This window comes from Henckelia pumila, chromosome 4, assembly GCF_033568475.1.
Source record: "Henckelia pumila isolate YLH828 chromosome 4, ASM3356847v2, whole genome shotgun sequence".
NCBI classification, from domain to species: Eukaryota; Viridiplantae; Streptophyta; class Magnoliopsida; order Lamiales; family Gesneriaceae; genus Henckelia; species Henckelia pumila.
The window spans coordinates 3425992-3451937 of record NC_133123.1 but is presented as its reverse complement, the minus strand read 5'-3'; the positions used below and the strand labels follow the sequence as shown (position 1 = coordinate 3451937).

The 25946-nt window shown below is 34.9% G+C and overlaps 6 protein-coding genes across 7 annotated transcripts; 3 read left to right on the top strand and 3 right to left on the bottom strand.

Moving 5' to 3' along the window:
- The first annotated feature begins 2690 nt into the window (after positions 1-2690).
- Positions 2691-4671, top strand: LOC140865288 (GDSL esterase/lipase At4g26790). The gene is made up of 3 exons (XM_073269882.1): positions 2691-3354; positions 3519-4008; positions 4261-4671. Exons 1-3 carry the CDS (start codon positions 2995-2997, stop codon positions 4452-4454), a joined length of 1044 nt encoding a protein of 347 aa, XP_073125983.1. The 5' UTR covers positions 2691-2994; the 3' UTR covers positions 4455-4671.
- Positions 4672-4956: 285 nt separating this feature from the next.
- LOC140865289 (upstream activation factor subunit UAF30) lies at positions 4957-6094 on the bottom strand. Its single transcript, XM_073269883.1, has 2 exons — positions 5899-6094; positions 4957-5375 (listed from the first exon to the last, which is right to left on the bottom strand). Exons 1-2 carry the CDS (start codon positions 6070-6072, stop codon positions 5247-5249), a joined length of 303 nt encoding a protein of 100 aa, XP_073125984.1. The 5' UTR covers positions 6073-6094; the 3' UTR covers positions 4957-5246.
- Positions 6095-6710: 616 nt separating this feature from the next.
- Positions 6711-10324, bottom strand: LOC140864515 (EH domain-containing protein 1-like). Its single transcript, XM_073268746.1, has 16 exons — positions 10114-10324; positions 9928-10007; positions 9725-9793; positions 9597-9654; positions 9459-9514; positions 9347-9377; positions 9218-9279; positions 8836-8949; positions 8609-8711; positions 8468-8517; positions 8131-8259; positions 7803-8054; positions 7612-7691; positions 7340-7466; positions 7105-7248; positions 6711-7024 (listed from the first exon to the last, which is right to left on the bottom strand). Exons 1-16 carry the CDS (start codon positions 10196-10198, stop codon positions 6839-6841), a joined length of 1626 nt encoding a protein of 541 aa, XP_073124847.1. The 5' UTR covers positions 10199-10324; the 3' UTR covers positions 6711-6838.
- Positions 10325-10737: 413 nt separating this feature from the next.
- On the bottom strand, positions 10738-11298 carry LOC140894463 (uncharacterized). Its single transcript, XM_073302968.1, has one exon. The coding sequence runs from the start codon at positions 11296-11298 to the stop codon at positions 10738-10740; it is 561 nt and encodes a 186-aa protein (XP_073159069.1).
- Positions 11299-17754: 6456 nt separating this feature from the next.
- Positions 17755-20968, top strand: LOC140865979 (uncharacterized). Its single transcript, XM_073270831.1, has 6 exons — positions 17755-18371; positions 18929-19040; positions 19110-19281; positions 19368-19555; positions 20056-20207; positions 20716-20968. The coding sequence occupies exons 1-5, from the start codon at positions 17935-17937 to the stop codon at positions 20179-20181; spliced, it is 1035 nt and encodes a 344-aa protein (XP_073126932.1). The 5' UTR covers positions 17755-17934; the 3' UTR covers positions 20182-20207; positions 20716-20968.
- Positions 20969-22405: 1437 nt separating this feature from the next.
- On the top strand, positions 22406-25909 carry LOC140864391 (glycerophosphodiester phosphodiesterase GDPDL3-like). 2 transcript variants are annotated; one of them, XM_073268548.1, is made up of 10 exons: positions 22406-22514; positions 22695-22880; positions 22962-23255; positions 23349-23461; positions 23581-24085; positions 24153-24191; positions 24270-24551; positions 24637-24794; positions 24865-25345; positions 25458-25909. In XM_073268548.1, the coding sequence occupies exons 2-10, from the start codon at positions 22742-22744 to the stop codon at positions 25751-25753; spliced, it is 2307 nt and encodes a 768-aa protein (XP_073124649.1). In that variant the 5' UTR covers positions 22406-22514; positions 22695-22741; the 3' UTR covers positions 25754-25909. The 2 variants fall into 2 exon arrangements, with proteins under 2 accessions (XP_073124649.1, XP_073124650.1); XM_073268549.1 differs by lacking the exon at positions 22406-22514 and having other exon boundaries at positions 22527-22880; positions 24865-25016; positions 25183-25345; positions 25458-25665.
- Positions 25910-25946: the final 37 nt, after the last annotated feature.

The following is a 25946-nucleotide window of genomic DNA, read 5'->3' as shown; positions in this document are numbered from 1 at the left end:
GACTTTTGCTCCTTGATTTCGCCCTCACGAGTACTAGCAAATCAGTCTTTGTTGCGCAAATGTGGGCAAGTGTTTGAGTAAGAACACAAAAAAGCTTGAAGAATGCTTTTGTATTGCTTTCAAACTTGGTGGTTTACAAATAAGGACTTGCACCCTTTTTATAGTTGAGCATCCTATAATCTACACGATTCTAGATTCTTTCATCTACACAAATCTAGAATCTTATTTTTACAAGTTTCTATAAAAGTCATTTATATATAAGTGTATTCAAGAGTGTTCTAGATAAGCCATATCATGAATATTGTAAAGTCCCTACAAACTATCAAATCGCATCATGCCATTAAAATTAAAGAAAATGGCATTAAGCTATGAAATTATTGTGTAAGCCCAAATCATATTCAGAGAAAACATAAATTGTATTTCCCATAAATCAGAATGAAAACAAAAAGAAAAGACGATAAAATAAATAAGAATAAAAACAAAAACAAAAACAAAAACGAATCTGAGAGACGAAAAATTTTACTCATCTTTACTGCCGACGGATAACTCTATATATTCCTATAAAGGGTTTTACTTCCAAATTTGCGAGACAATTCTCAATGCACGGTCAAGTGCGTACGTACGTGAATATATATATAGTCAGAAGGAAGGAGTTTGCATAGAATAGTTGTTTGCAACTTTTAAAAATAAGTGATTATGGAGATTTTTTTCATAAATTTGTTAAAAGAATCTTTATAATTACTTATTTTCAAAGGTTACGAACACTACCTAGAAAGACAGGGATTCTATTATATTGGATTAACTCATTCTTATTATTAATTAAGGGTACGAGTGAATAATAATTGAATTTTAGTGATTTTTTAATATATTAATGCTCTTAATTAGTTTTTTTCTTAACAAATTGATTAAATTTTTTTTCACAAATCCTCTTTATTTTTTAATTTTTTTGACAAATATCTAGAAAACAAAAACAAATTTAAAACAAAACGAATTCTGAGAGGCTAGTTATCTATACTATATTAAAAATGTTGAGTCTCTTAGAAGGAGGACACCAACTTTTTTTTTCGAAATTGCCCTTTCAATTCATATATATAAATTTAAATTTATTTGTATATATTCTTATAAGTAAAGATTTTATTTCAGTATATTTTTATACTATAGTTATTTATTAAAATTAAAGCTTCTTTCCTAAATTTGGTAAAACTTTTTCTTAATTCCCAAAACAAATTCTGGGGGACTAGTTATCTTACTATCTTACTATTTTATAAAACTTGAGCCACTTTTAAAAACCGCTTTGGTACGTTTTGATGATATCAAAATATATTTACCATTTAATCCTAGATAGTTATTTAAAATTTAATATATTTAAATTGAAAAAATGGTAAAAATAGGTGCAAAACAAAAACAAAAAAACTGTTTTGCATTTTGAAAACTGCATTCTACACATTATTAATAACTACACCCACTTCTCCTATGTTGAAGAAAACTGAAATGAATTTGGTTTATATTATATTGACCACACACGCGTAGCGTGTGCACTTTTACTAGTTATTTATTAAAATTAAAGCTTCTTTACTAAATTTGGTAAAACTTTTTCTTTATTCCCAAAACGTCATCTAATTATACAATAGATATACTAAATTTTTCTTTATACTTTATTTTTCTCTTCTATCGATCGTTTCAATTTTTTTTTTAAATACAATTTTCATTTTCAAATTAAAACCTCTACTTCATTATCTACATTTTTTTATGAAGCACGCGTATCAAATAAATATGAAGTAAGATAGTTAATTGAAAAACTATTCAATTAGAACCTAAACTAAATTTCCAAATCCCCAAAACTGGAACGGACATTAAGCTAATTTGTCCAAAGTTGGGGGACATGATGTATCTTTTACTGTTAATTAAATTTGACCACCTTATAAAAACTGTTTGTTGGTGTCTTGGTCGTCTGTTTTTCAAATGTCCAAAAATATCCTTTACACCCACATTCTTTTTCAACTACTTTCTTCTATCAAAATTCCTACCACAATTTTGACTATCTCAAAATTGGCTATGCTGATTTTTATGTCATTTTAATTTTTCCACCTCTTACATCTTCCACTTTTGAGTGTGCCAGAATTTCCACTTTTTTGTTCATTACACACGCAATGTGTGTGCCGCTATTGCTAGTTATTTTTACGTTTGCATTATTATTATTATTATTATTATTGTTATTATTATGTCAAAGGTATTATTTTGATTGTAGATTTGGATCGGATTACTGAAAAAAAGTTAATATGGATCATAGATAATATGACTAAAAAATAAAAATATATGAAATTAAAATGTAAATTCAGACTAAAAAATAAAAATATATGGACATTAAATTTTGGAAAATAAATTTGAGGTGAAATCTCAATAGGTGGTGTTAAAAAAGTTGGTTGAGAATTGAAAGGTACACATGCATCACATAAACCATAAAGTTGCAAAAGAATTACCATGCTGAGTTGTCCCTCGCCAACTAAGAACCCCACATCACATGTTATTCTGATAATTTCATGAAACCACTCCTAAATTTCACCTCATACAAATCCACATTTATACAAATATATTACATTACTATAAATATCACAAGATATTCGATGATAACATCATCGATATGACTCAAATCCTATAAATTAACTACATTCAAATCATTTAGACCATTATGTTATCGAGGACGACGAAACAAAAGGAAGACGCCACTGTCAGCTACACAAAAGCGGAGCGTTAGCTATGGAGAATAGAATTCATAATTCCCACAAGTTATGTTTTGGTTGTATCAAATACTTCCACCACGTGAGAGTGGAAATCTTGTTTACAGTTAAAAAGCATAAAATTTTTCCATCATTGACAATAAATATCCTATCTTCGTAAATGCAACCCACAACTAACCATTACCACACTATTTAATAAAATTTGGTGTTTCATAGCCAAAAAGGACAAAACTTGTTCCGGCAAGAAGCCAGCAATATGGAAATGGTTTCGCTTTTTTTAGTCCTCCTGTTTCTCCAGCAAATATCTGAACTTGATGCTAAAGTTTCAGCCATTATCGTGTTTGGGGATTCTACGGTAGATTCTGGAAACAATAATTACATTCCCACAGTTCTGAAAAGCAACTTCAAGCCTTATGGTCGGGATTTCGAAGGAGGTAAAGCCACTGGTCGATTTTCCAATGGCAGGGTTCCAACAGATTTCATAGCAGAGGCTTTTGGGATAAAGAAAACCGTACCAGCTTACTTGGATCCAGCGTACAATATCAAGGATTTCGTGACGGGTGTCTGCTTTGCTTCAGCTGGAACTGGTTATGATAATCTCACATCTAATGTTCTTGTAAGTGCCCTGTGTAGAATTAGATGCTTCTCCATCTGTTTACAAGGAAGAACTTAGCATAAGTTTGAACATAAAGTGATGATTGCATGCTTATCACACACACATTCACACACACATATACAGACGACCCTTTAGTTTAACATGAATAATAACTCAAATTGCAGTCAGTAATTCCTCTATGGAAGGAAATAGATTACTACAAACAGTACCAACAGTGGCTAAGAGACTATGTGGGTAAAGTTAAGGCAGACGAGGTCATAAGTGAAGCTCTGTACATTATCAGCATTGGGACAAATGATTTCTTGGAGAATTATTATTTGCTTCCTCATAGACCATCAAAGTACTCTGTTGAAGAGTACCAGAAATTTTTGGCAGGTATAGCTTCAACTTTCATCACTCAGATTTACCAGCTCGGAGCACGGAAGATATCCATAACTGGGCTTCCTCCAATGGGTTGTTTGCCTCTGGAAAGAACAACAAATCTAGCATCCGGAGGAGGTTGTATCGAAAAATACAATAATGTGTCCCTGGATTTCAACAAGAAGTTGCAAGTACTGGTCGAAACACTGAACAAGGAGCTTTCTGGAATTCAGCTGGTGCTCACCGATCCATATGCAATTCTTTATGAAATGATTCGAAACCCTCATTCTTTTGGTAAGTTGAACCTAACTATTTCAGCTCAATCAAAGTGCACGAGAGAAACATGTTTATGTCATGATAATTCATTCTATAATAGGTAAACTCGGTACACAATGGAATATTTTCTTGGTTTAGCATGTGGAATCATGCCTTTTACGAGTGGTTCACTTACAATTACCAGAAATACGTTCCATCAACCTACACAGATTGTTTCCCCATCAAATAGGCGTGAATGAAAAGTTCTGACTTAATGAAGTTTTTGCACAGGTTTTGAAAATACCGCTGTTGCATGTTGTGGAACTGGAATGGTTGAGATGAGCTATTTGTGTAACGAACACAATCCCTACACATGTTCAGATGCAAACAAATATGTGTTTTGGGATTCATTCCACCCCACTGAGAAAACAAACGCCATAATAGCAGAGTATGCTGTCCAAACATCTCTCGCGGTATTTCATTAGTACGTCTACAGAGAAAACAGACTCATAGGCAGATGACATTCGAGTATCTCTAACAAACAAGTGTTCCATTAGCAAGTTTCCTCTTACTGTACAATACATTTATGGTCACAATAAGGCATTTAATTCATTTACAGATGTATGCAATAGTAATACATTCTTCGATATATGTTTGCTCACATGTATAACACGCCAGCATACTCTTCTTCAGATTTGGTGTGGGCTAGTTAACCCTATCCCAAGGAATTAATGGTTAATCTGTTCAGTGGGGGTGGGGGGGCATTGCAAATTGATGGATGAGAAAGTGGTGAGCCTTTCCTTGTTTTCCATATTTCATGAGTTTTGATCTGGCTTGATAATAAGATATCAATTAATTGCATACAAGGGTATGATACGGATATGTGTAATACTAAAAAATCTCAACTACTTCTGGTCCAGTTTTTCAGAGGTTAGCTGAAACAACGAAAAAACAATACAGAGAATTAATCAATAATCAATTGCTACCCATCCTATATGCTGACATCAATTAAAGCCTGTATATTATCACTTTCAAGAAAATTAAAACAGCCACCAGGAGCAAGCATAACAAAGAAAATACAAGTTCTTTTCTTGATGACAGTGGCCAGAAGATGAATTACTATGACGATTGCCTCAGCACTCCATGCAGGACTTGTCTTATAACTTGCATCATTGAAAAAAATGAACAGTTATCTTGACAAGGAGTCCATTATTGAGTGCATTTGGATTTAGGAGGTACACGATGCACACTTGACAATTTTAATGAACTTTCAAGGATCACTTGGGCTGCTTTGGGAAATGCAACCTGATCAACATGGGAAGTTCCGTAAGTTCGACCTTAGACTTGCCCGACAGAATGTTCTTCAGCTTTTGATCACAATTCACAATGTTCTTATTGCTTGGATCCTGGAAAAGGGTAAAGACAACAAGCGAGCTTGATTAGATGCCGATTGGAGAGCCAAACCAACTCAAATATATAGTTTTGCAGAGCACTGACTACAAAGCCCAAAAAGTCGTGCCTGCCCCATTTCTTCCCAACCAAGGCCATACAGTAAAAATTGTCACCTCTAATCACTACCGACGAAGATGGAACATGCGAATTACTGCTGTTTACAAGAAAAGCACCGGAACCTAAAGTGTCATTGCACCTCAGCAGACTCATAGTGACTCATAGTTACTATGTGATTTTTCTACACTTATCAAGAAACGTAAATTTCCTTAAAAATAGTTACTCCCCCACCCAACCAGAAAATTTTACATGAAGTCTAAGCCGCCGACTCCATAAATCCTTCTAGAGTCTAGAATAAGAATTACAGCCAAATTAATATAAGGATGAGGAAGGACCATTTTAACTAAAAAAAGGTAAAGAATTTGAGAAAATGAAAGTTGATAAAACCAAACATAGCACCAAAAAAGAAAGAGCACTCGCCTGAAGATTGTTAAGCTTGATATACGACCACACATGCCTGAAGCAGTTCAATTGGGAACTCTGAGATTGACCCATGAACTCTCTGAGTGTCGAAGGCAGATTAACAAGGTCGATCAAATTCGCAACCTTCTTAGGGTTGTCTGTAATAGCCTTCTTCATTCCCTGCGGCAACATTTTCAATCCGAAGAAGATGACGCTTTTGGGCGGAGCCTCGAGTTTAGAAACGGAGCCCCGTTTTCCTGAAGTTGAAGACATTTGAACCGGGCCTCCTCGTTGTTGGACTGGACTACAGGGCCCAATTGAAACCAAACCACCACCTCTGAAAGGTCTCTATCTAAGGCCCATAATAAGCCCCGTTTACACAACAATTCAGTCAATTCTTGTTCCGTATTCTTTTTGAAGATTAATTATTTTTACATTTTATTTTATTTCTATTTATTATTATTATTATTATCATTTTTACCATGGAACTACCTACCTTTCGATGTGTACGGATAAATTCTTAGACGGATACACAAACATGCAAATACATATTTGGGACTTATAAGTTATAAATAACGAAAAATATTATAGAAATCTTGGTCAAACTTAATTTTAATAACGACATTGTGTTTTGACCAAAGAATTCAAGTAAACATTCGATAAAGTTTATACACAATAAATATTAATACAAATAATTTCCATAAACTAAGAAAAATTCAAATTTGAAACAGAAATTTTTTTTTTCCATCACAAACTCGCAACTAATAGTTCTAGGTATTTTGTAATTATGAGTCTTTTTTCATCGATTTTAAAATATGATAGCTCAAATATACGTTTTTCAGTTTTATTCCACAATATATAATTCAAAAACCCAAAACAGATGTGACGAAGCATACAAAACCCGAGATAGTATTCAAATTAGTTCCCTTTGTAGTTCCAGCCTACAACATTTTCATCTTTAATCATAAGGATTGCTAAAATTCTTCAGAAGGTTGGGAACGTCATATCCAAGCATGTCATCAACAGATTGTATCATTTTAGGCTTCAACTTCTCGAACTTATCTATGTTGTAGGAGCTCAAAATGTCCCTAAATTCTTCCACGTTTGGGAAATCCCCAGGTGGTAGATGGTGTTCCTTCTGGATCTGAAATTTCGAGTAGAAAACGATAAGCCTTGGTTCGTGCTGCTGCACATGCATGTAGGTAGAGGGGATAGTGAACCAACCTTAGTGAATTCATCTGCCAGATTGTCGATGAGTTTCTGTTGTGTCTTGGCTTTGCCCATCATTGCAGGCATTTCTTTCTTCAGATGACCGATGATATAGGCGTGTATCTTCGCAGCCCTGGCTCGTTTTACAAATTCGTTTATCTGCACGATGTTTTAACAAAAAACATCAGTAAGATCATCTACCAGCCGTGTTATGTTATGTACCACCAACATGCATAAAAATCAGACTCACACGACGAGCACAAGCTTTCTTTGGTATGTCTTTCAGATCAGAAAGAAGGTCGTCCTGTTCTCTCTCGAAAAGCACTTTACCTACAGGACCAGCTGTGGCCTCGTTTATAGGCTTGTCATTGAAAGAACTGAAAAGAGATGTCATCCATCAGTTTGTCCACAAAAAACGAGACGGCTCGACATACAAATACTGGAGGCCTCTGAGATTTCAAACTCACAGTTCATCCTGATCAGACCATTTTTGCACAATAAATATGGAAGAAGAGAATGTACCCTATGTAAACACGCATGACTTCAGGAGTATTGAGAACTTTCCCGAGCGACCACATCAATGCTCCATATACGCGCATAAGCTGCAAGAAAAGAAGAAGCAGTGGACTCAGAGGGTATATAACTTTTCTTGCTACAGGTGAGTAACATACAAACAACATTAAAGTCTTGAAAATTTTGTTACTGATTCATACTTGTTGCGTGTCAACTTGGTCAGCCTTGTTCAAAACCACACGTATTTTATCATCATGACCGCGTAAAGCTCCGATGACTCGTTTGAACTCATCGCTTATATCAAGTTTGTGGGGGTCGAATAGAAGCAGGATGAGATCACACTTTGCAGCAAACCAGGATGTTACACCGGTGAAGTCGTAGCTTCTCTGTGTTCGTTGCTTTTCTCCTGATAAAACTCCAGGAGTGTCCACGAATGTTATGTGCTCCAGCAGCTGTTACCATCAAAACTATAGAAATTAAACAGAAAAAAGGCATCAAGAAAATCTCAAAGAAAAGTATGTGACTCACAGGATGTGGCATCTGTGAGCATTCAAATTTTGACAAAAATGCAGTTCCAAAAGTTGTCAAGCCATTGAACGGCATATCTGCTTGAACAGCAACTGTGTTCCCTGGAACACTTCTCTCATCAGGTCCATTCTGGATGTTAAAACATCAATAACTGATGCACCGAAACAATCGTCGAAACAACAGAAGATCCATACAAGTAGAAAAATCAACAAAACAAGAAACTAATATGCATTCAGCGACGGGAGGTACGAACCAAATAACATATATATGTGAGATTTAAATGCAGCAGCTCAAATACACTGTAACAGTGGATTGAGGAAAAATGACAAAAACTTACCATGACAACCACAAATCTATCTGTTGTGGGCTCTGGTCCAATGTGGGATCCTGAGATGTGAAGTTATTTAATTGATAATAACTTCAGAAAACAAATAGCAAATGAAGATAGATGAATGCTCCAAAGAAGGTAGTCAAATACCTGGATAACTACTCTGAAGCAAATGCTTGATGAACGTTGTTTTCCCTGTCGAGTATTGACCCAGAAGCATCACCATTGGTTTAGCATCAAAGTCGCTGTTTGTCTTCCAACAGACAACAAATATAAGAGAGGTATAGGTCATTTAGAAGTAACGTCTAGTCACTAGCTCGATCTAATGCCCAATTTTTTTTCATAACGCATTGAACTGATTGATGAAAAAATCTTACCAGCAAGGGAGAAACAAAGTCATTGAACCGATAGGTCACTTCCAGGGGCTTCACCTTCTTTTCATACAGTTTCTTCAAGCCATCAATTATGGAAGTTACAGAGTTTGAAGATTCCTAAAAGCATAACTGAGCTACGTAAGCATATCTTTGCAAACCATAAGAGATTGAAGACACGAGGATTCATACATACATCAAAGTATTTTAAAGATGATTGTAAGATTGATGGAAATGCAAGCAGTTCAAATTCATGGATACTAGTACGTTACATGTTACTCTTGATGAGAAAACAAAACTAGCTGAAAATTTTGGAAGCAATTTTGAGAGAGTGATGAATCATTAAACAAACAAAAGTTTCTAAAGTATCTATGACACGTCAAGTAACCTTCTTTGAAGACTTTGATGTAAACCAAGTAGCAGATGGAGAAGCGTTCACCTTCGGACCACCTGAATCATTACGAACTCAGTATAAATAGATCTACTACTCGTGGAAGCACAATTTCCAGAATCTCACCATTGTGTTTCGAAAGTTTACGCTTCATTTTCTGCATTTCATACCAAAAGACCTCCGCGTTAGTATTGCTACATTATGCCAAATATAAAGAAGAAGAATGGCATTTACTTACATCAACGCATACATCCAGACCTTCCATGGCAGGAGGATGCAAGTTTTCAAAGTCAACTGCATGTGATTAGCACCTTATGTTATCTTATAATAACTGCAAAACTCGGAGAATGAATGAATCTGAGACTCTAATACTTACCTTCAGCATTTAGAATGTCACTGGTGAGAGTACGTCCAGCTTGCGCCAAAGAGATCAACTGCAGATCAAAATATTACAAAAGGCCAATATCCCATCTTTGATCTAAGTACGTAGGGAAAAATCGGAACCTGCATTGCCGTGACGAACTCTTTCAACCCAAGAAATCCTTGCCTCTTTGTATCTGCGATTGCCCAGACCTTGTGGAAAGAAATTTATGAACAAAAAAATGACCGACATATCAACACTCCATGTAAAATTTAAATTCGGGTGAAATTTTTTTCAAAATGTGAAATCGAACAAAGAAAGAGGGGAATAAGAAGAAAATAATCACCAGCTTGAGATCTTCACGGGACAAATTGGACATGGAAAAGAATTTGGTGGCATCGGCTCCCGTAAGACGCCCATCTCCATCTGATCACAACATGAAATTAGTGCTTTCGAAAAAAAAAAATTAATAATTTTATCCATGCCAGTTGGAATTCAAGCCCTGCGAACAATAAATTACATTAATAGTTACCTGAATCGGCGAAAGCAAACCAATCTTGATATATCTTCTGGTGCTCCTTGGAACACCGAGTTATCGGGGCGAAATCAATCTCCATCTTCTGCGATTTTTCAGACTTTTGAATTAGGTTTGAAAACGCTCGAAAATGATCGGTTTCGCCTCGAAGATTCTGTTTCAAATTTATTTAATTATATATATACTGTTCGCTATCAGATTCTGTCAATCCGGGCAAAAACAAATTTTGCCGAATATGTTTCAAGACTAACAGAGCGCAGCAAATTTGCTAACGCTTACCGCAATTTCCTGAACCTCTAATATTCCCTCCAATTTTCACCATTCAAATATATATACATACATTCTCCTGTTACTGTTTGGAACACGAATTTTAAGTGGAACCATCAGTTCTTTCTTTAAAAAGAGAAAATGGCTTAGAAAAGAAAAGATTAATAATATTAACCACACATTCATAATCATAATACAAATAAATCGGTAGTCTTTCTCAATACAAATGGATCTGGAGTGAAGCTATCACTATAATTTACTACAAGAAGAAAAGGGGTTGCATCAAAGATTCCAAATTTCATGACATCTTCTAACTTAAAAACATAAAAATCAAATCTTTATCCAAATTCAAGACTACAATTTAGTTCTGTAATGGCATGTCTGGCTAGCAAGAGCTTGAGTAAGGACATGGATCTCCAGATCGCAAGTAGCGTAGGCTACAACATGAATATTGAATATCAACCGGGCTTTTCCAGGAAGCCTGATGTAAGTCTGGAAAGGCAACTTGCCGGAGATGGCATCGATATAGAAATCAGGGTCGCCGGCGAGACGATCGGCAAATAACGTGAGCGTGATATTCATATCCCTCGAATCTCGGGCGCCGATTTTCCCCGCGGGTATGAGCCCCTGTCCAACCTCGAGGCCTCTGTATCGGAGGAAGGCGGTGCTGTCGGCGTGCTGGAAGCCGACCCGGTTCGGGTTTTTGACGGTGACGGCGGTGTTGATGGTGACGTTTACGTAGACTCTGAGGTTGTGGATGGAGAAATGCAGGCCAGAGAGTGCTACGGAATCGACGTTGATGATGGGGTCCTTGGGCTTGAATACAGTGAGTCCCAAGATTAGGAATAGCAGGAGCAAGCCGATCACTGTGGCCGCCGTTGCGGATAAACATATACATCTTCTTCTTGATTTCATCGGGGGATTTCTTGCTGAGCCTTCTGCATGTACTGCGTGAAGGGGAAGGGGAGAGTAGCAAGATTGATGAATTGATCAAATGGCCGCGATCGATGATGCATGCGAAGTTCGAAATGTCAATGGGGAGATGGATATGCCGTGTACGTAGCGGCGGCGGCGGAAAAATGTGACCAGTGATTTGGCTTTGATACAAGGAGATGTTGCTTAAGTCTACGATGGTGACCGATGGATGGATATATGGCTGGCTTTAATCGATGCTTCGTCTTCTTCAGAACTGTATGATACAGTTTTCTGGCTCGTTTATCACATTTTCAAAATGTCATATTTATAAACTTTTAAAACTCTTCTCAAAAAAAATTAAACTAATAATGTGTTTGGATCGACAAGAATTGGAATGTAGAATTAGATTTAGATTTTTAAATTCGTAGAATTAAAATTCGATTTTGGAATTTAGATAAATGGTATTTTGTAAAATTTGCAATGAAGACTTGAAATCTATGATTAAGTTATATAAATATATTTTTTAAAAAACTCAAATCCTATAAAATTTCGCAAAATCCGACCAATTTCATAAAAATTTCATTTACATAAATGAAATCCTATCAAATATCAATCTTGTTTCGAAATCTCATTTTACCAAACACTAAAATAGTATTTGTAATTTCAAATCGCATCACATGAAAATTCTTCATTCCAAACACACATTTCAATAGAAAAAGGAAAAAAATTTAAACTAATTAATTACAAATTTGATACTGTTTTTGTTATTTGTTTTGTGGAATTTAATTCTTACTTCGTATATGTGATTTTGTGACAATTTTAGTTATTCTTTTATGTAAATATAATTATGTGACATTAGTATAGGGCTGACACCACTAATGACAACTAGAGTCTAGAGATGTTCTAAGAATGTTAAACATACGAGTGAATTGAATGTAATTTCATTATAAATTTATATATATATATATATATATATATATATATCTTTACTATATTTAATATCTATTTCTATTTATTTATTAAAGTTGAGGCCCATTACGCGTTTAGCCTCTTTGGTATGTCTATTTTCGCCTCTTTGGTGTGTCCCCACTTCTCCTTACTCACACGTTCCCGCCCATCAAATGGAGGAAGTAATATAGTTTTTTTTCCACCACTATCACAACATTTAGTTTCTCTTCCAATCTCATAACCGAATGTTATCGATTCAAACACAACAAACAAAGGTTTGCTTTCTCCCCTTTCTTAATCAAGGTTTGTTTTTTCCCCTTTCTTAATTATGTTTGTGTCGGCACCGATTATGCTCCGCTTGGCGTATCTTCTTCGTTTCTTATTTCTGATGCGTAATACTTTTGAGATTCATGCTTCCGTTGATTGATTTATTTACTTTTGGTTGAAAATTCAATCAGGTGGCACGATGCGGGGACGTATGACGTGAATACGAAGACCGGAGGTCCCAACGGTTCCATTCGAAATGAGGAGTACTTTTTTAGTTAAAAGTTTATTTATTTTTGATTAAATTTTCTTGCCTAATTCTGGTATGATAGTGAATGTGGTGGGCCAAGGTAGTTGCTGTCAAAGGCTTGGGGAGAATGAAATTGAAAGTTAAGTAAACGTATATTATTTAGGGAATCATCTACATTATTTAGGGAATTACATACATTGAATTTGAAGTTAATTATATTCGTTTAAATACATTAATTGATAGTGACGATAGGCTTCACTCTGTACATAAGTTTGTATTTGGGGGAGGATGAGGAACATCCAGCAACAGCAGCCACGAGATGGGTGGTGTCGGTGTGCGGCGGTGCCGCCTTACGCAGGAGACGATGTCTCTGAGCATAAGGCAACCAACAATTACCAACTGGTCGAGGCAAGGAAATTGGGGAATGCTACTGCTGATGAGGCGTAAACTTGGGCAAGGAAGTTGCTACAGTTTTCTTCCACCCCGGTCACAATATGAAACTCCCCTTCCAATCTCATAACTGCACTCATCTTCTGGGTTCAAACACAACAAACAAAGGTTTACTTTTTCTATCCTTCATTTTGTTAACCGTTTGGAATTTAGTTAATTTGCTTCTGCCTAATTCTGGTCTTTGGTTAAAATGGATTTTTTTTGGAAACCGAGCTTCTGGTCTTTGGTTAAAGTGGCTGAGAAATACGAGAAAAAGGGCCGGATATTGGGAAGGGATCAAGGAGAAGGTGGCGATCTCGAAGTTCTTAAACTTGAGGGAAAAGGAAATGGTAGAACAAAGAGGCAGAGAAGACATAATAGGAATAAGGGAAACATAATGGAACTGAAATGAGTGGATTCAAACTTAATGAAGCGAAATTATAATTAAATGAGTGGATTCAAACATAATTACGGTTCATCATCAAACCCACAACCGAAATGAGAAACATTAAATTAGTTCTCTTTTTGAATTTATTTGGGATGGTGAGATGATTGTAAAATGTTGTTCAAAGAATTAGTTTTGTCAAATGTTTTTACTTGCTTCAATTTGCTGCTCAAAAAATGTGACCAATGTTTTGAAATTGTTATTGCTTAAGTGTGTTGAAGTTTCATACATTTGTTGGAATTCCACGGTACGAGTTGTGGAAATTTTATATACAACTCATAGGTGCCTCAAAGTTAATTTTATATATTTTTCGTTGCGTATCATATTCTAACTACTTTTATTAAGTGCGTGTCCTATTCTAACTACTTTTGGTGTTATGGTTTGTTTTTCCAATTTTTTTCTTTTGTACCCCTACACTCTTTTCTCTCCAACTCACTTATCTCACATTTTCTCTCAACTGCTCACATCCTCTAATTCTTTTATCATATCTTTTTACATCAATTTAAAACTAAATTTCATTCCTGACTAATTTTTTTATATTTGAAAATAAATAAATAAATAAACAAGTACTTTAAAATTAACAAATTATTCAATATACAATACATTATATTTTATATAATATTTACACACGCAACACGTGTGCTACGTTACTAGTATATATTAATGGTTGAGATGTTACTAGTGATGATTTACTATTATATAAAACTGAGTACATTTATATCTTATTAAAAATCAAGATGGTTAATGTATTAAAAAAAATTTAGGGTTAATATATTAAATTCATGATAGGTTTTCTGTGATAAACGATCTCGATATGGTCCTATGGATCGACTTGCTCCATAACTAAAAAAAAAAAATTTAATATTTTTGTCATAATAAGTTGGGGTCGTTGGAAGACCATCTGTAAAATTGAATTATAAGACAATTTTATAAGCGTTTTTGTGTTTGAATTCATTTCACATACATGGTTATAATTTAATTTTTTTTAGGTTGGATCATGAATAAGAGCTCGTTTGGTTCCATATATTTTTTTAAAAATAAGTGTTAAGCTCTAATTTTGGACTTTTGAAAAAGTTTTATTTTTAAATTAAATAAATTCTTTTTAAGGCCTTAAAAAGCCAATCCAAACACAATACAAACTAGAAAATCATTTTTTTTAAAAAAATGTGTTTTTTTTTTGTTTGGCTTTTGATACCAAACGGGGCCTAAATTACTTATCGTGTCCGAAGAGCCTAACACCATCTTAATTTGATTTTGTTAAAAATTAGTTGATTTGGTTGTTTAAATTAAAAAAAAATATCATTTCCCGGAAACTAAATTATATATTTGAATTGTGAAGTTTTGGGGATGTTTTTGTACACATTATATTTTTTCTTCTTCTTCATTTTTTGCGATGAAGTCATGAAACAAATAAGTTGATTTTTTTTTGGAATAAATAAAGGTATATATATATATATATATATATATATATATATATATATATGTATATATATATATATATATATATATATGTATATATATATATATATATGTATGTTATGTTATAATATTATAGAATAAGTACATATATAGTTGTTTGTGAGATAATAGCATAGATCTATATCGAAAGATAATACTCTCGTTCCGTATTTAAGGTGGAAAAAATATTTTTAAGATACAAATAATATTTTTCATAGAAAAATCCTTTGTTATATAATTCTAACGAAATTAGTTGATTATGATTAATTTCTATCGACCATTTTTTTTAATTGCTAGTTCCAGATCATCAAGACTAAACTATCCTTTGATACTTGAAACTTAATAACATTTCATTGCAACACAAAAATTGTTATAAGATGGTTTCATAGTTAAATTTTATGAGATGCGTTTCTTAATTGGTCATACATAATAAAATATTATTTTTATTATTTTATATGAAAAATGTTAATTTTATTGTGATTAAAATTTTGTTCATGAGACCATATTACCAATAATGATATACTCCTCGCACAATTACTCACTTTAATAATTAATTACTATTTTTGGGACATTAATTAAGAAGTTTGAAGTACGATCGAGTCCAATTAATATTGTATTTCGAATTATTATAGAGCATGTAAATGAATACTCTAGAAAATTAATTAAATTAAAGGGTGTGACATGGTTGGACTTAATTTGTAAATTTAAAGGTTTGGGTTTGAACCCACCAAATTTTATTTTTATTTTGAAAAACGTCTAATTACATTGTATCTATAAAATGATTTCAATTTCAGAAACCAATTAATACACGCAGTACTACTGCATCGATCACAATGGTTTCAATAAATTTTTCAAGACTTCAATCATGTACATCAATGTCTTATAAAATAAACAATTCAACGTGATGTTAAATGAATTGTTTTGAGTAATCACGTTGAATTGCTAAAAGAATTGTTTTAGTAATATTATCTATTGCTAACAAATCTTTTTCTATCTTATCTATCACTATAATCTTCTATTATTTCAATTTCAAAAAATTGATCGTATCATTTCAACTTAAAATTTGATGAATTTCAATTTTAAAAAAAATTAAAAAAATTCATTTTATTTTTAAACAGACCACACGCAAAATTTCGTGTCCCATGACTGAGTAGTTTATATTATAAATGCTTATATGAATAAATGAATAAATTACAAAAGTATAAGTAGTATAATGATAATTTTGTTGTTTGCTTTAAATGAATTTTTCAATAGATCGCAGCAGAATTGTAGACATGCCTCTTTATAGACAAATTGTTTTTTTTTTTGGAGAGATTTATAGACATTTTTACAGTGACATTTATTTATTTATATATTTACTTTCTTGAAATATTCCACACATTTCATGTGCTGGGATTCTTTAAAAACATCATGTACGATTCTCTATCCATTTCTATTCTATTATAATAATACCAGTTTGGTCTACAACTTTCTAGAATCAAGTTATTTGATATCTTTTTAACTTGTAAGATTATCTTTCTATTTTATCTACAATTCTACATCCATTTCTATTATATTGTCTATAATACTAGTTTGGTCTACAATTTGCTAGAAATAAGTTATTTTATATGTTTTTTTTAATTTGTAAGATTATTTTGTTTATTTTTATAATATTTCAACATCCTCACAAAAAAATTTCATATCATAATTATAGTACAATCATCATGTGAGAACAGAAATGTTTAATGCAATCTAAAAATAATTTCATAACGAGTCAATTGATGAAATTAAAATGAACAAAAAAATAGCTAAACATGAGATTAGTAAAAAAAAAAAAAAAAAAAAAATCTCATGTTGCAACTCATCAAGTGCACGAAATGATACCTAAATCTGAGTTTAATATAGTTATATAGACAAATCAATATCATTGTGAATGTTTTTAATCACCAAAATAAGTTTGTTTACATGACAAATTAACTTCATGTAAATATTTATATTAAAAAAAAACTCCATCTCCAAAATAGCCCTATTTTTTTCATTTTGGCATTTATAAAATCGATTATTAATTTTAAAATTTTAATTTCTAATTTTTAGCATGATTTGCGAGGTTTCCCATTTAAAAACCTTACTGACAGTAAGAAAAAATCAAATTTGATTTTAAATTTAATTTATTTTCTAGTAAACATATGTACACTATGCGTGCATATAAATTAAATATTTTAATTTAAAATATAGTTTTATATTTGTGCATAACAATTTTTATATGAAGTAAAATAAGATTTGAGTAATTTATATTTAATGTTATGTTTTTTGATTAATTATTAATTTTTATATCATTATTTTATTTAAAAATAATTATGATCGTCAGAGTCGGTCCTTGCTATCTAGCTCGAAACGTGATATCAGAACTGTGGTATAATTTAAAATATTACAGGTTAACAAATTATATTTTTTAGTAAATCGATCTGTGTTGCGAATGATAATGAATGAATCAAAAATACAAAATGAATTGGAATAAAAAACTATAATTTTTGGAAAATCATGAATACAAAATGAGTTGGGATCATAAATTATTTGCTTGCTGAACCCGTTGAGTGGATCGATCATGGATAACTTATCCCAATCCACTATAAAAAGACTTTGAATCGACAAGGGCATTTCTCTCACGCAAATCCCACCCCCACCCCCACCCCTCATAAACGTGTCAGTGTATCATTGGCTGAATTGTGTTCTTAGGAGAGGGGCGATTTGGTCATTCAATACAAGTGCTGGAGAGGACAGTTAATTTCTGTTATATTTTCGGGTGTAGAAAGGGTGCAGGAGCAGCAGCAGCCGCCGTGCCGGAGGGATTTCTTGGTGATTAATGAGTGAGACAGGTGCAGCAGTTACGCCGCCGGAAATGGCGGTGACGGAGCAGCAAATAGTGGAGGCGCTGACGTCCCTCCTCCGTGACGTCAACGCATTCACCTCTTTAAACGGCGTCGTTCAGCAGCTGGAGACGAAATTGGGGGTGGATTTGAGTCAGAAAATCGACTTCATTCGTAGCCAGATCCACCATTTCCTTCTACTGCAGTCGCAACCTCATAACCAGCAGCTGGACAGTTTCGCCCTCCACCAAACCCCTAAATTTAATCCCGTTTCGTCGCCACACTTTGCCCCAAATTTTGTCGTTCACCAGTCGACAGTGGATTACGGTTTTGGTTCGCCGCTTCCATCTCCGACACTTCCCTCGCAGCTTCCACCACCTCAGTTGGTGAAGACACCTAGTGTTCCAGCTGCCAACACCTCCGCCAAAGAAAGGTGGGTTTTTTAACTTCTGAAATATTTTCTTTTTTAAAAAAAAAAGAATATATTTTTACGGTGAAGAAGTTTTCTAGGTAACGAAATTCGTTTTGCCTTTGTTGGAATCGGCTCCCTGTACTTCGCACTAACCAAATGGGCATTTCATCATTTTTTCCCTTCCGTTTTAGTTTTACGTCGTTATTTTTCTTTGTTGGTAGGGTTTCTTTTTTTATTCAAGCTGGTTCTTTCGTGATGAATTTGAATTCAGTCATAAAAAAATTAGGGTTTGTTTCGTACGTAGTACAATCGAAACTGCATCTCGTGTTGCTTTGAACATTTGGCCGTAAAGCCTCTGTTTTTATCTTTCCTTAAAAGAAGGGTTTTTGAGTATGTGAACCGAATTGAACTGCAGAGACAGGGAATGATATGGTTTTATGCGTACAAACACGCCAGTACATGGACCTGTGCACTCCTAGAGAGCAATGGATTCCAATAATCATTTAAATCTTCTTTTGACATTGCTTATTTGCAACTTCTTTTGATAGCAGTAGGATTTTTGTCTTCTATATGTACAGTGTTCCAGTCGTGCGAAAAAGAAGAGGTGGTCCAGGTGGCTTAAACAAACTGTGCGGTGTTTCTCCTGAGCTTCAAGTCATTGTTGGACAACCTACCTTGCCAAGGACCGAGGTTTTTTTATACCTGTTATTTCCATAACAAAATCCATATTACCCATCCTATAACAGGAGCATTTTGTAGATCGTGAAACAGTTATGGGCTTACATAAGGAAACACAGCCTTCAAGATCCCAACAACAAAAGAAAGATAATTTGCAATGACGAGCTCCGATTGGTATTTGATACGGATTGTACTGACATGTTCAAGATGAATAAATTGCTAGCTAAGCATATAATCCCGCTTGAGCCAACAAGTATGGATCTGATTGTGAATTAGTTTTGTGTTTTCATTTTGGCAAATTTAATATCGCAATAATATATGATTTTGTCACTCTTTCAGAACAGAAAGCACGATATGCTAAGATACCCAAGGCTGAAGTGGAATCTGGGAGTAAAAGTGATGACCCTGTTCCTATTGTACTGATATCTGAGGCTCTTGCCAGTTTCTTTGGATCTGATGAGCGGGAAATGTCACAAGCAGAAGTATTGAGGCAGATGTGGGAGTACATAAAGCTTAACCAACTCGAAGTACGTAGCAAGATAAAACGATATGATTTGTTTCTCATTTGCTTTATCATGGGATTTGTCCTTATAATTTTTTCTTGGTATGGTGATTGAAAAGCAATTTAGAATGATGCTCAGATTAAGTTATCAGTGATTATCAATGATGTCGCAAAAGATCAATCATAGAATTGTGATGCACTCACAGACCTTTCAGTGTGGTAGAGTACAAAATATAGCCCTTCATTTTTGTTAGCTGTGGATTTCATGCTTAGCAAGGATGACAAGTGGGGCAAACTGTTCGAGTGATCGTCTGGTTTCGGAGAGTGGCTAATGCCTGTGTGAGTCTTGATAGGTTATAAATCGCACTTTTTGTCCATATCCTTCAAACTGCTAGAGTCCTATGCGCTGGCACCACTTTTGGGCACATGATTTCTTTTGATAGTTGTTCACCGTTCCCGTTCGCAGTTACTAACAGAGAAGTACTTGTAACTTTTATTCTTCAAAACGTGCTATTTTACTCATAGGATCCTTCGAATGCGATGGTGATCACATGTGATGGAAAATTACAAGGTCTTCTTGGATGTGAAAGCATTTCAGCCCTGGGGATACCTGAGACATTGTCTCGGCTTCACTTATCTAAGAAATCATGATGGCTACACTGACTGCTAATTAAAAGGTAGTGATTGCATTTGTGACTCTTAATTGCTGGTTCATTTAGATTATTATCTGTAAAACCACATAGCAATAGCAAAACTTGAAAAATAGTTGCATGCATGATGCCTATTCTCCTATTTATTTTACATTGATTTGTATTAACTCTCCATTGTTCTGCGCATTCCACGTGTTTTAACTGATTACCCTTTTTACCTCTTTTTCTCATACAAGCATAGTCATTTGCATTTGTTTATGTTCTTTCCCTTCTGCTCTTCTCTAAACATCCAATTGATTCAATGTTTTGTGAGTTTGGTTCAATAAGCGAGAACTTTTCATTCGCAATATGTTCCTTCACCGAATGCACAAAACTTTACCTCCAATTGGGTCATAAGTGGAAATGCTTTAAACAAAAATCGTGCACGTCTAGTCTACTCATCAATTTAGTGCAGAAATGGAATGTGCTATTTTCTTGGCTGACAGTTTGAAATTCAAGGTCAAGTTACTATGGTCAATATTATGTTTTGATACAGGGTGTTGATTTTAACCAGCGATGTTTTGACATAATCTTAGTCTCAAATATGTAATGCGAAGCTGCTTGGAAGGTTAAATAGCTTCTTCGGTTCGCAGTTTAATTGTGTTTTAACTTATGGAGTGAAACTAATACTAATCTGCATTTAATGTAAATATGCTGACAGTTGGAGATCGGGTGTAAAAACAGAGTATGAGCAAATTATTTTTAGTTTATTCTATTTGTGTGAAAGTATATTATATTTTTCTGCTTTACGTATGTTATTATGACGTTTCCGTATGCATGATTCTACTTTTTTTTTTTTTTTTTATGGAATTTGGTATCGGTTAATTTTAAATTCTCTCTTCAGTGAGAAAATTCATTCCATCTGAATTTTTTTCTTAAAATGTATTATCTCTGGATTAGTGATTGATGTCGATAAATTGTTAAGAAAAGTTATCTTAGAAAGACATAATCCATACATATTATTAAATATAATTGGTTTTAAAACGAATTTAGATCCCCTAGGCAGTCTTCGGATTCCCAACTTCCCAAGCACGGCCCTTATCGAGAGATATCAGAGCACCGAAACCAGAACCCCCGGTGCATGAAAAAATAATTTTTCAAATATATTTTATAAGAATTTTATCCAAACATATATTTTAAGTTTTTTTAATTATAAAACACTAAAAATGTTTTTGAAGTACATGTTCAAATGAATTGTAAATTTTGTTCATATATATATACATTCTAATAGATACAGTCTTATTCTCTCCCTTAAAAAAAGAATGTTTTTACTTTTCAAATTTCCCATGCTATATAAAGGTTCCGTCGATGCTGATTTCAAGACAAAATCAATGATTCGAATCATTTTTTGCAGATCAAATCAATTGATTTGTGAAAAAAAAACTGGACCGTTCGATCCCACCCAAACGCTGTTCGAGTAGGGTAGAGTGCCCAGGTGGGTAGATGGATCGAAACGATGTTAGGAGAAAAAATTCTAATCTATCCCATGGATATTACCCCATGGAACAGATGGATATATTTTATATGTTTAAATCATGTGGGCCCCATATTATTCAGTGGGATACACATAATTTGAACCAACTGATGATTACCAACTACCCCATAAGATAATACCCATAGAGTAGGATCGAAACTACCGGTTAGGAGGGGTTCATAACAAATGGATTACAATTACATAAATCATGGTCGTTGCGCGTGTAATTAATTATTAATTATTACTTTATGTGTCTGTCAGAGATTACCATTTGGCCTTTTGTTAAGAATCGGAAACACGTATAACATTTGGTCCCTGCCATTGGCAATTAAAACCTAGTCAAAAATATATGCAAGTCCATATCAAGTCAATATCAGATGTATGGGAATGAAACAAGAAGTCATTATCCAGTAAAAGTAAAAGAAAAAAGAAGGTAGTAAAATTCATTGGATTTTTTTTAAGGAAATGATTGTAACTTTATTCATGAATAACTTTATCGTTTTCAACAAACTTTATTTAAACATAATAATTCATTTGTTCTTTAATTGTCATGTCTCAAATGTATAAACTAAACATTATAGTGCGTTACTACAAATGTAATATGTAGAGATGGGTTGAGTTGACGCTACCCGCAGGATAATGTCTTGTGGGTGACGTGGCAGCTCATGATTAATTAAAATCAATGGATCCCGCAAGATAGTGTTCTGCGGACGGCATGTACTAAACCGTAGAGATGTACTGGGCTAGTTTCAGCTGAAAACTCCAATAACCCACTGGCGCAAGCTACCAAGAAGCCTAGCCACTTGAGGAAAATCAAAGCTGTAAGTAAACATTTCGAAATTCAACCCCTTCTTCTATTTTTAACCCTGCATTTATTTTCAACTGATCACATGTAATTTATCAAGTTGAATGTATATCACTAACCCCACACTACAAACCTCATGCAACTCATAATAACCTGAAACACCCTTTTTCTCTTCGTCCCTTATACCGAGATTTAGTGCTGCTGAATCGTTGCTTATAATTTGCTGGAGAAAAAGAAGGCAATATGCAGATGACACTGCAAGACATGTGGGAGCTACGGCCAAACTTCATCTTGTTCTCGCTTCTGTTTCTTTGCACATGCGTGGTGTTAGTGTCTGCTCCCGAATCCAGAGCAAAAGGCGAAAAATGGCTAACACTTAGCGGTATAATGGCATATGTTTGAAAGTATGTGTACTCGCATGATATAAATATTCATGGCTGATCATAACCTTCTCGTTTTGTAGGAGATGCACCTTTGGTGTTAGCAAGAGGTGGATTTTCGGGGATATTTCCAGATTCCAGTTTTAATGCGTATGCGTTTGCAGTGGGGACTGGCTTACCTAATCTGCATGTGTGGTGCGACGTTCAGCTTACAAAAGACGGAGCTGGAATTTGCTTGCCGGACATTAGGCTCGATTATTATTCTGGCATTGCCTACTTTTACGCATACAATCGGAGCACCTATGCTCTGAATGGAATCCCTGTCACAGGATGGTTCTCTCTGGATTTCACCCTCCACGAATTAGCTGACGTCCGTTGTGAGTTTGCTTTTCTTGGTCATTTGAGTTCAAAAAAAAAAAAAGATGAAATTTGTGATGTACTACTAATCCCATAATTGTTGCTCGGGACAGTGAAACAGAGGATTGGTTCTCGGACACAAAGGTTTGATGGCTCCTCGAAAATTCTTACTGTGGATGAAGTTGTTGAACTTGCGAAGCCACCAGGGTTATGGTTAAACATTAAGGTTGTATGAATTTTCATATTTCATCATCGTATGTTAAAATTTCCCTTACCGCTACTATCTGTCTCGTCCTTACTATATGTCTCCTTCCTTATTATGGCTGTTGTTTTCTTTCAAAACAGTACGATGGGTTTTACAGCCAACACAATCTGAGTATGAAGAGTTTCGTTGTTTCGGTATCCAAACGCGTTCTAGTGAACTACGTTTCCTCGCCTGAAGTGGGATTCCTCACAAGTATTGTTGAACCATTCCGGACCAGCCATACCAAGCTCGTGTTTCGATTTCTAGAAGCCGGAGTCTTGGAACCTTCGACCAACCAAACATACGGTTCACTTCTGAGTAACCTTACATTTATCAGAACTTTTGCCGCTGGAATTGTTGTTCCCAAATCTTACATATGGCCTGTGGACAAAGATCAGTATCTGAAGAATCACACCTCTCTCGTGTTCGATGCTCATACAGTTGGTCTAGAAGTTTTTGCAGCCGGTTTTGCAAATGATGATGCCTCGTTCCCCTATGATTACAGCAATGATCATGTGGTTGAATATCTCGCTTTCATCGACAACGACGGATTTTCTGTCGATGGAGTTATATCAGACTTCCCATTGACTCCATCTGCAACCATTGGTAAGCTTCGGCTTCTTTGACACTCACTTTTTCGTTTTCCTGCTCATAATATTTTTCATTATTGCAGATTGCTTTTCGCACATGGGCAAGAATGAGAAGAAGCAAGGTAGTCTATAATAATTAGAGAAACTTGATCATATAGTTCTGTTTCTTTTCATGATTCTTTTCTTCTCCTATTATTCAGTAAATCTTTCGATTTTTTCATCTGAGGGAGCAAGCGGGGACTATCCTGGCTGTACAGACAAGGCATATATAAAAGCTGTGTCGGATGGCGTAGACATTCTCGACTGTCCGGTCCAAATTACCAAGGATGGAGTTCCATTTTGCTTAGGTTCCATCAACCTTAGAGATAGAATAAATGCTGCTGGTGCTGAATGGGAATTCTCGTCCTCGAATCCTGATCTCAATATTGTAAATGGAATCTTTGCCTACGATCTGACATGGAGCGACATTCTGAAGTTGCGACGTAAATGAAATTTGAAACATAAACTGTGGTGGTTTAATGTTTTTAGAAGAAATTTTTGTTTACTTGCGTTTTGATATCATTGCAGCCGCTATGTACCAGCCATACGACCAGCCATACGCCAACCATTACACACTGTTAAGAAATCCGAAAGCCAGAAATGATGGGAACTTCATGCAGCTATCTGATTTTTTGGCGTTAGCAAATAATGCTACGTCGGTGTCTGGAATCTTGATCAGTATAGAGGTTGCCATAACTTTAGCTCAATCTTTTAAATGTACAATTTATTTCTTGATCTAATTAGTGAATTTTGCAGAATGCTGCCTACCTAGCTGAGAAACGAGGACTGGATGTAACCTATTTGGTTATGGATGCTATAGCGAGTTACTACGACAAAGAAATCTCCAAGAAGATTGTGATAAAATCTAGTGAAAGTGCGGTGCTGTTGAATTTTAAAATTTACACCAAGTATGAGCTTTGGTACCTGGTAGATAAGGACATCAGTGACATCTTAAACTCGACTATTTCATTGATAAAATCATTTGCCAACTCTGTAGTTGTCTCCAAAAGATCAGTCTTTCCTTCAGATCGCTTATTTCTCACAGGTAAAACAAATGTGGTACCAAAACTGCAGGCCTTTAATCTCACTGTTTACGTGCAATTGTTCCGGAACGAGTTTGTTTCCCAAGCATGGGACTACTTCACTGATGCATATATGGAGATTAACTCCCATGTCTCCTCTATGGCAATCAATGGTGTCATCACAGACTTCCCTGCAACAGCTGCTAGATACAGAAGTAAGTGGCACTAGCAGATGCCTTTCAAAGGCCTTGGCATATTTGAGTTATGTTTTCACTATCAACTATCCACGTTTTTTGAAAGATATTTCTCCTTTCATTATGTACGCAGCCAACAGATGTTTGGGATATAAAAATGTGCCCCATTACATGTCTCCTGTCGAGCCTGGTGTGCTTATCCGGTTAATGGATTCTCCGCCTCTGCCTGAGTTTCCGATCCCACGGATTCTGACTGATAGTGATGTGATTGCGTATGGCGGAAAGCCTACACTCGTTGCTAGCACGTACTGCGCCAGTGTCGCGATTCTTTGCCGCTCTTGTTCTACTTCTTTGATGGGACTGTCATGTTACTACACATTTAACTACGGCAATTGTCGCATGATATGTTCTATTTCTAGCATTGTATAGTCGTTGTTATTTCGTGTTTTGAATCTAGTTAGACGAACAAATCAATGTGAATCTTGGCCATCTTCATTGCCATTATCTACGAGCACACGGTAGAAGACAAATGGCCATTGTTTTTACCGCCATTTCTTCTTAATCTTCCCCAATTTAATCCCTTTATATACATGCATCTTGAAATTTACTTTCAAGCAACAAT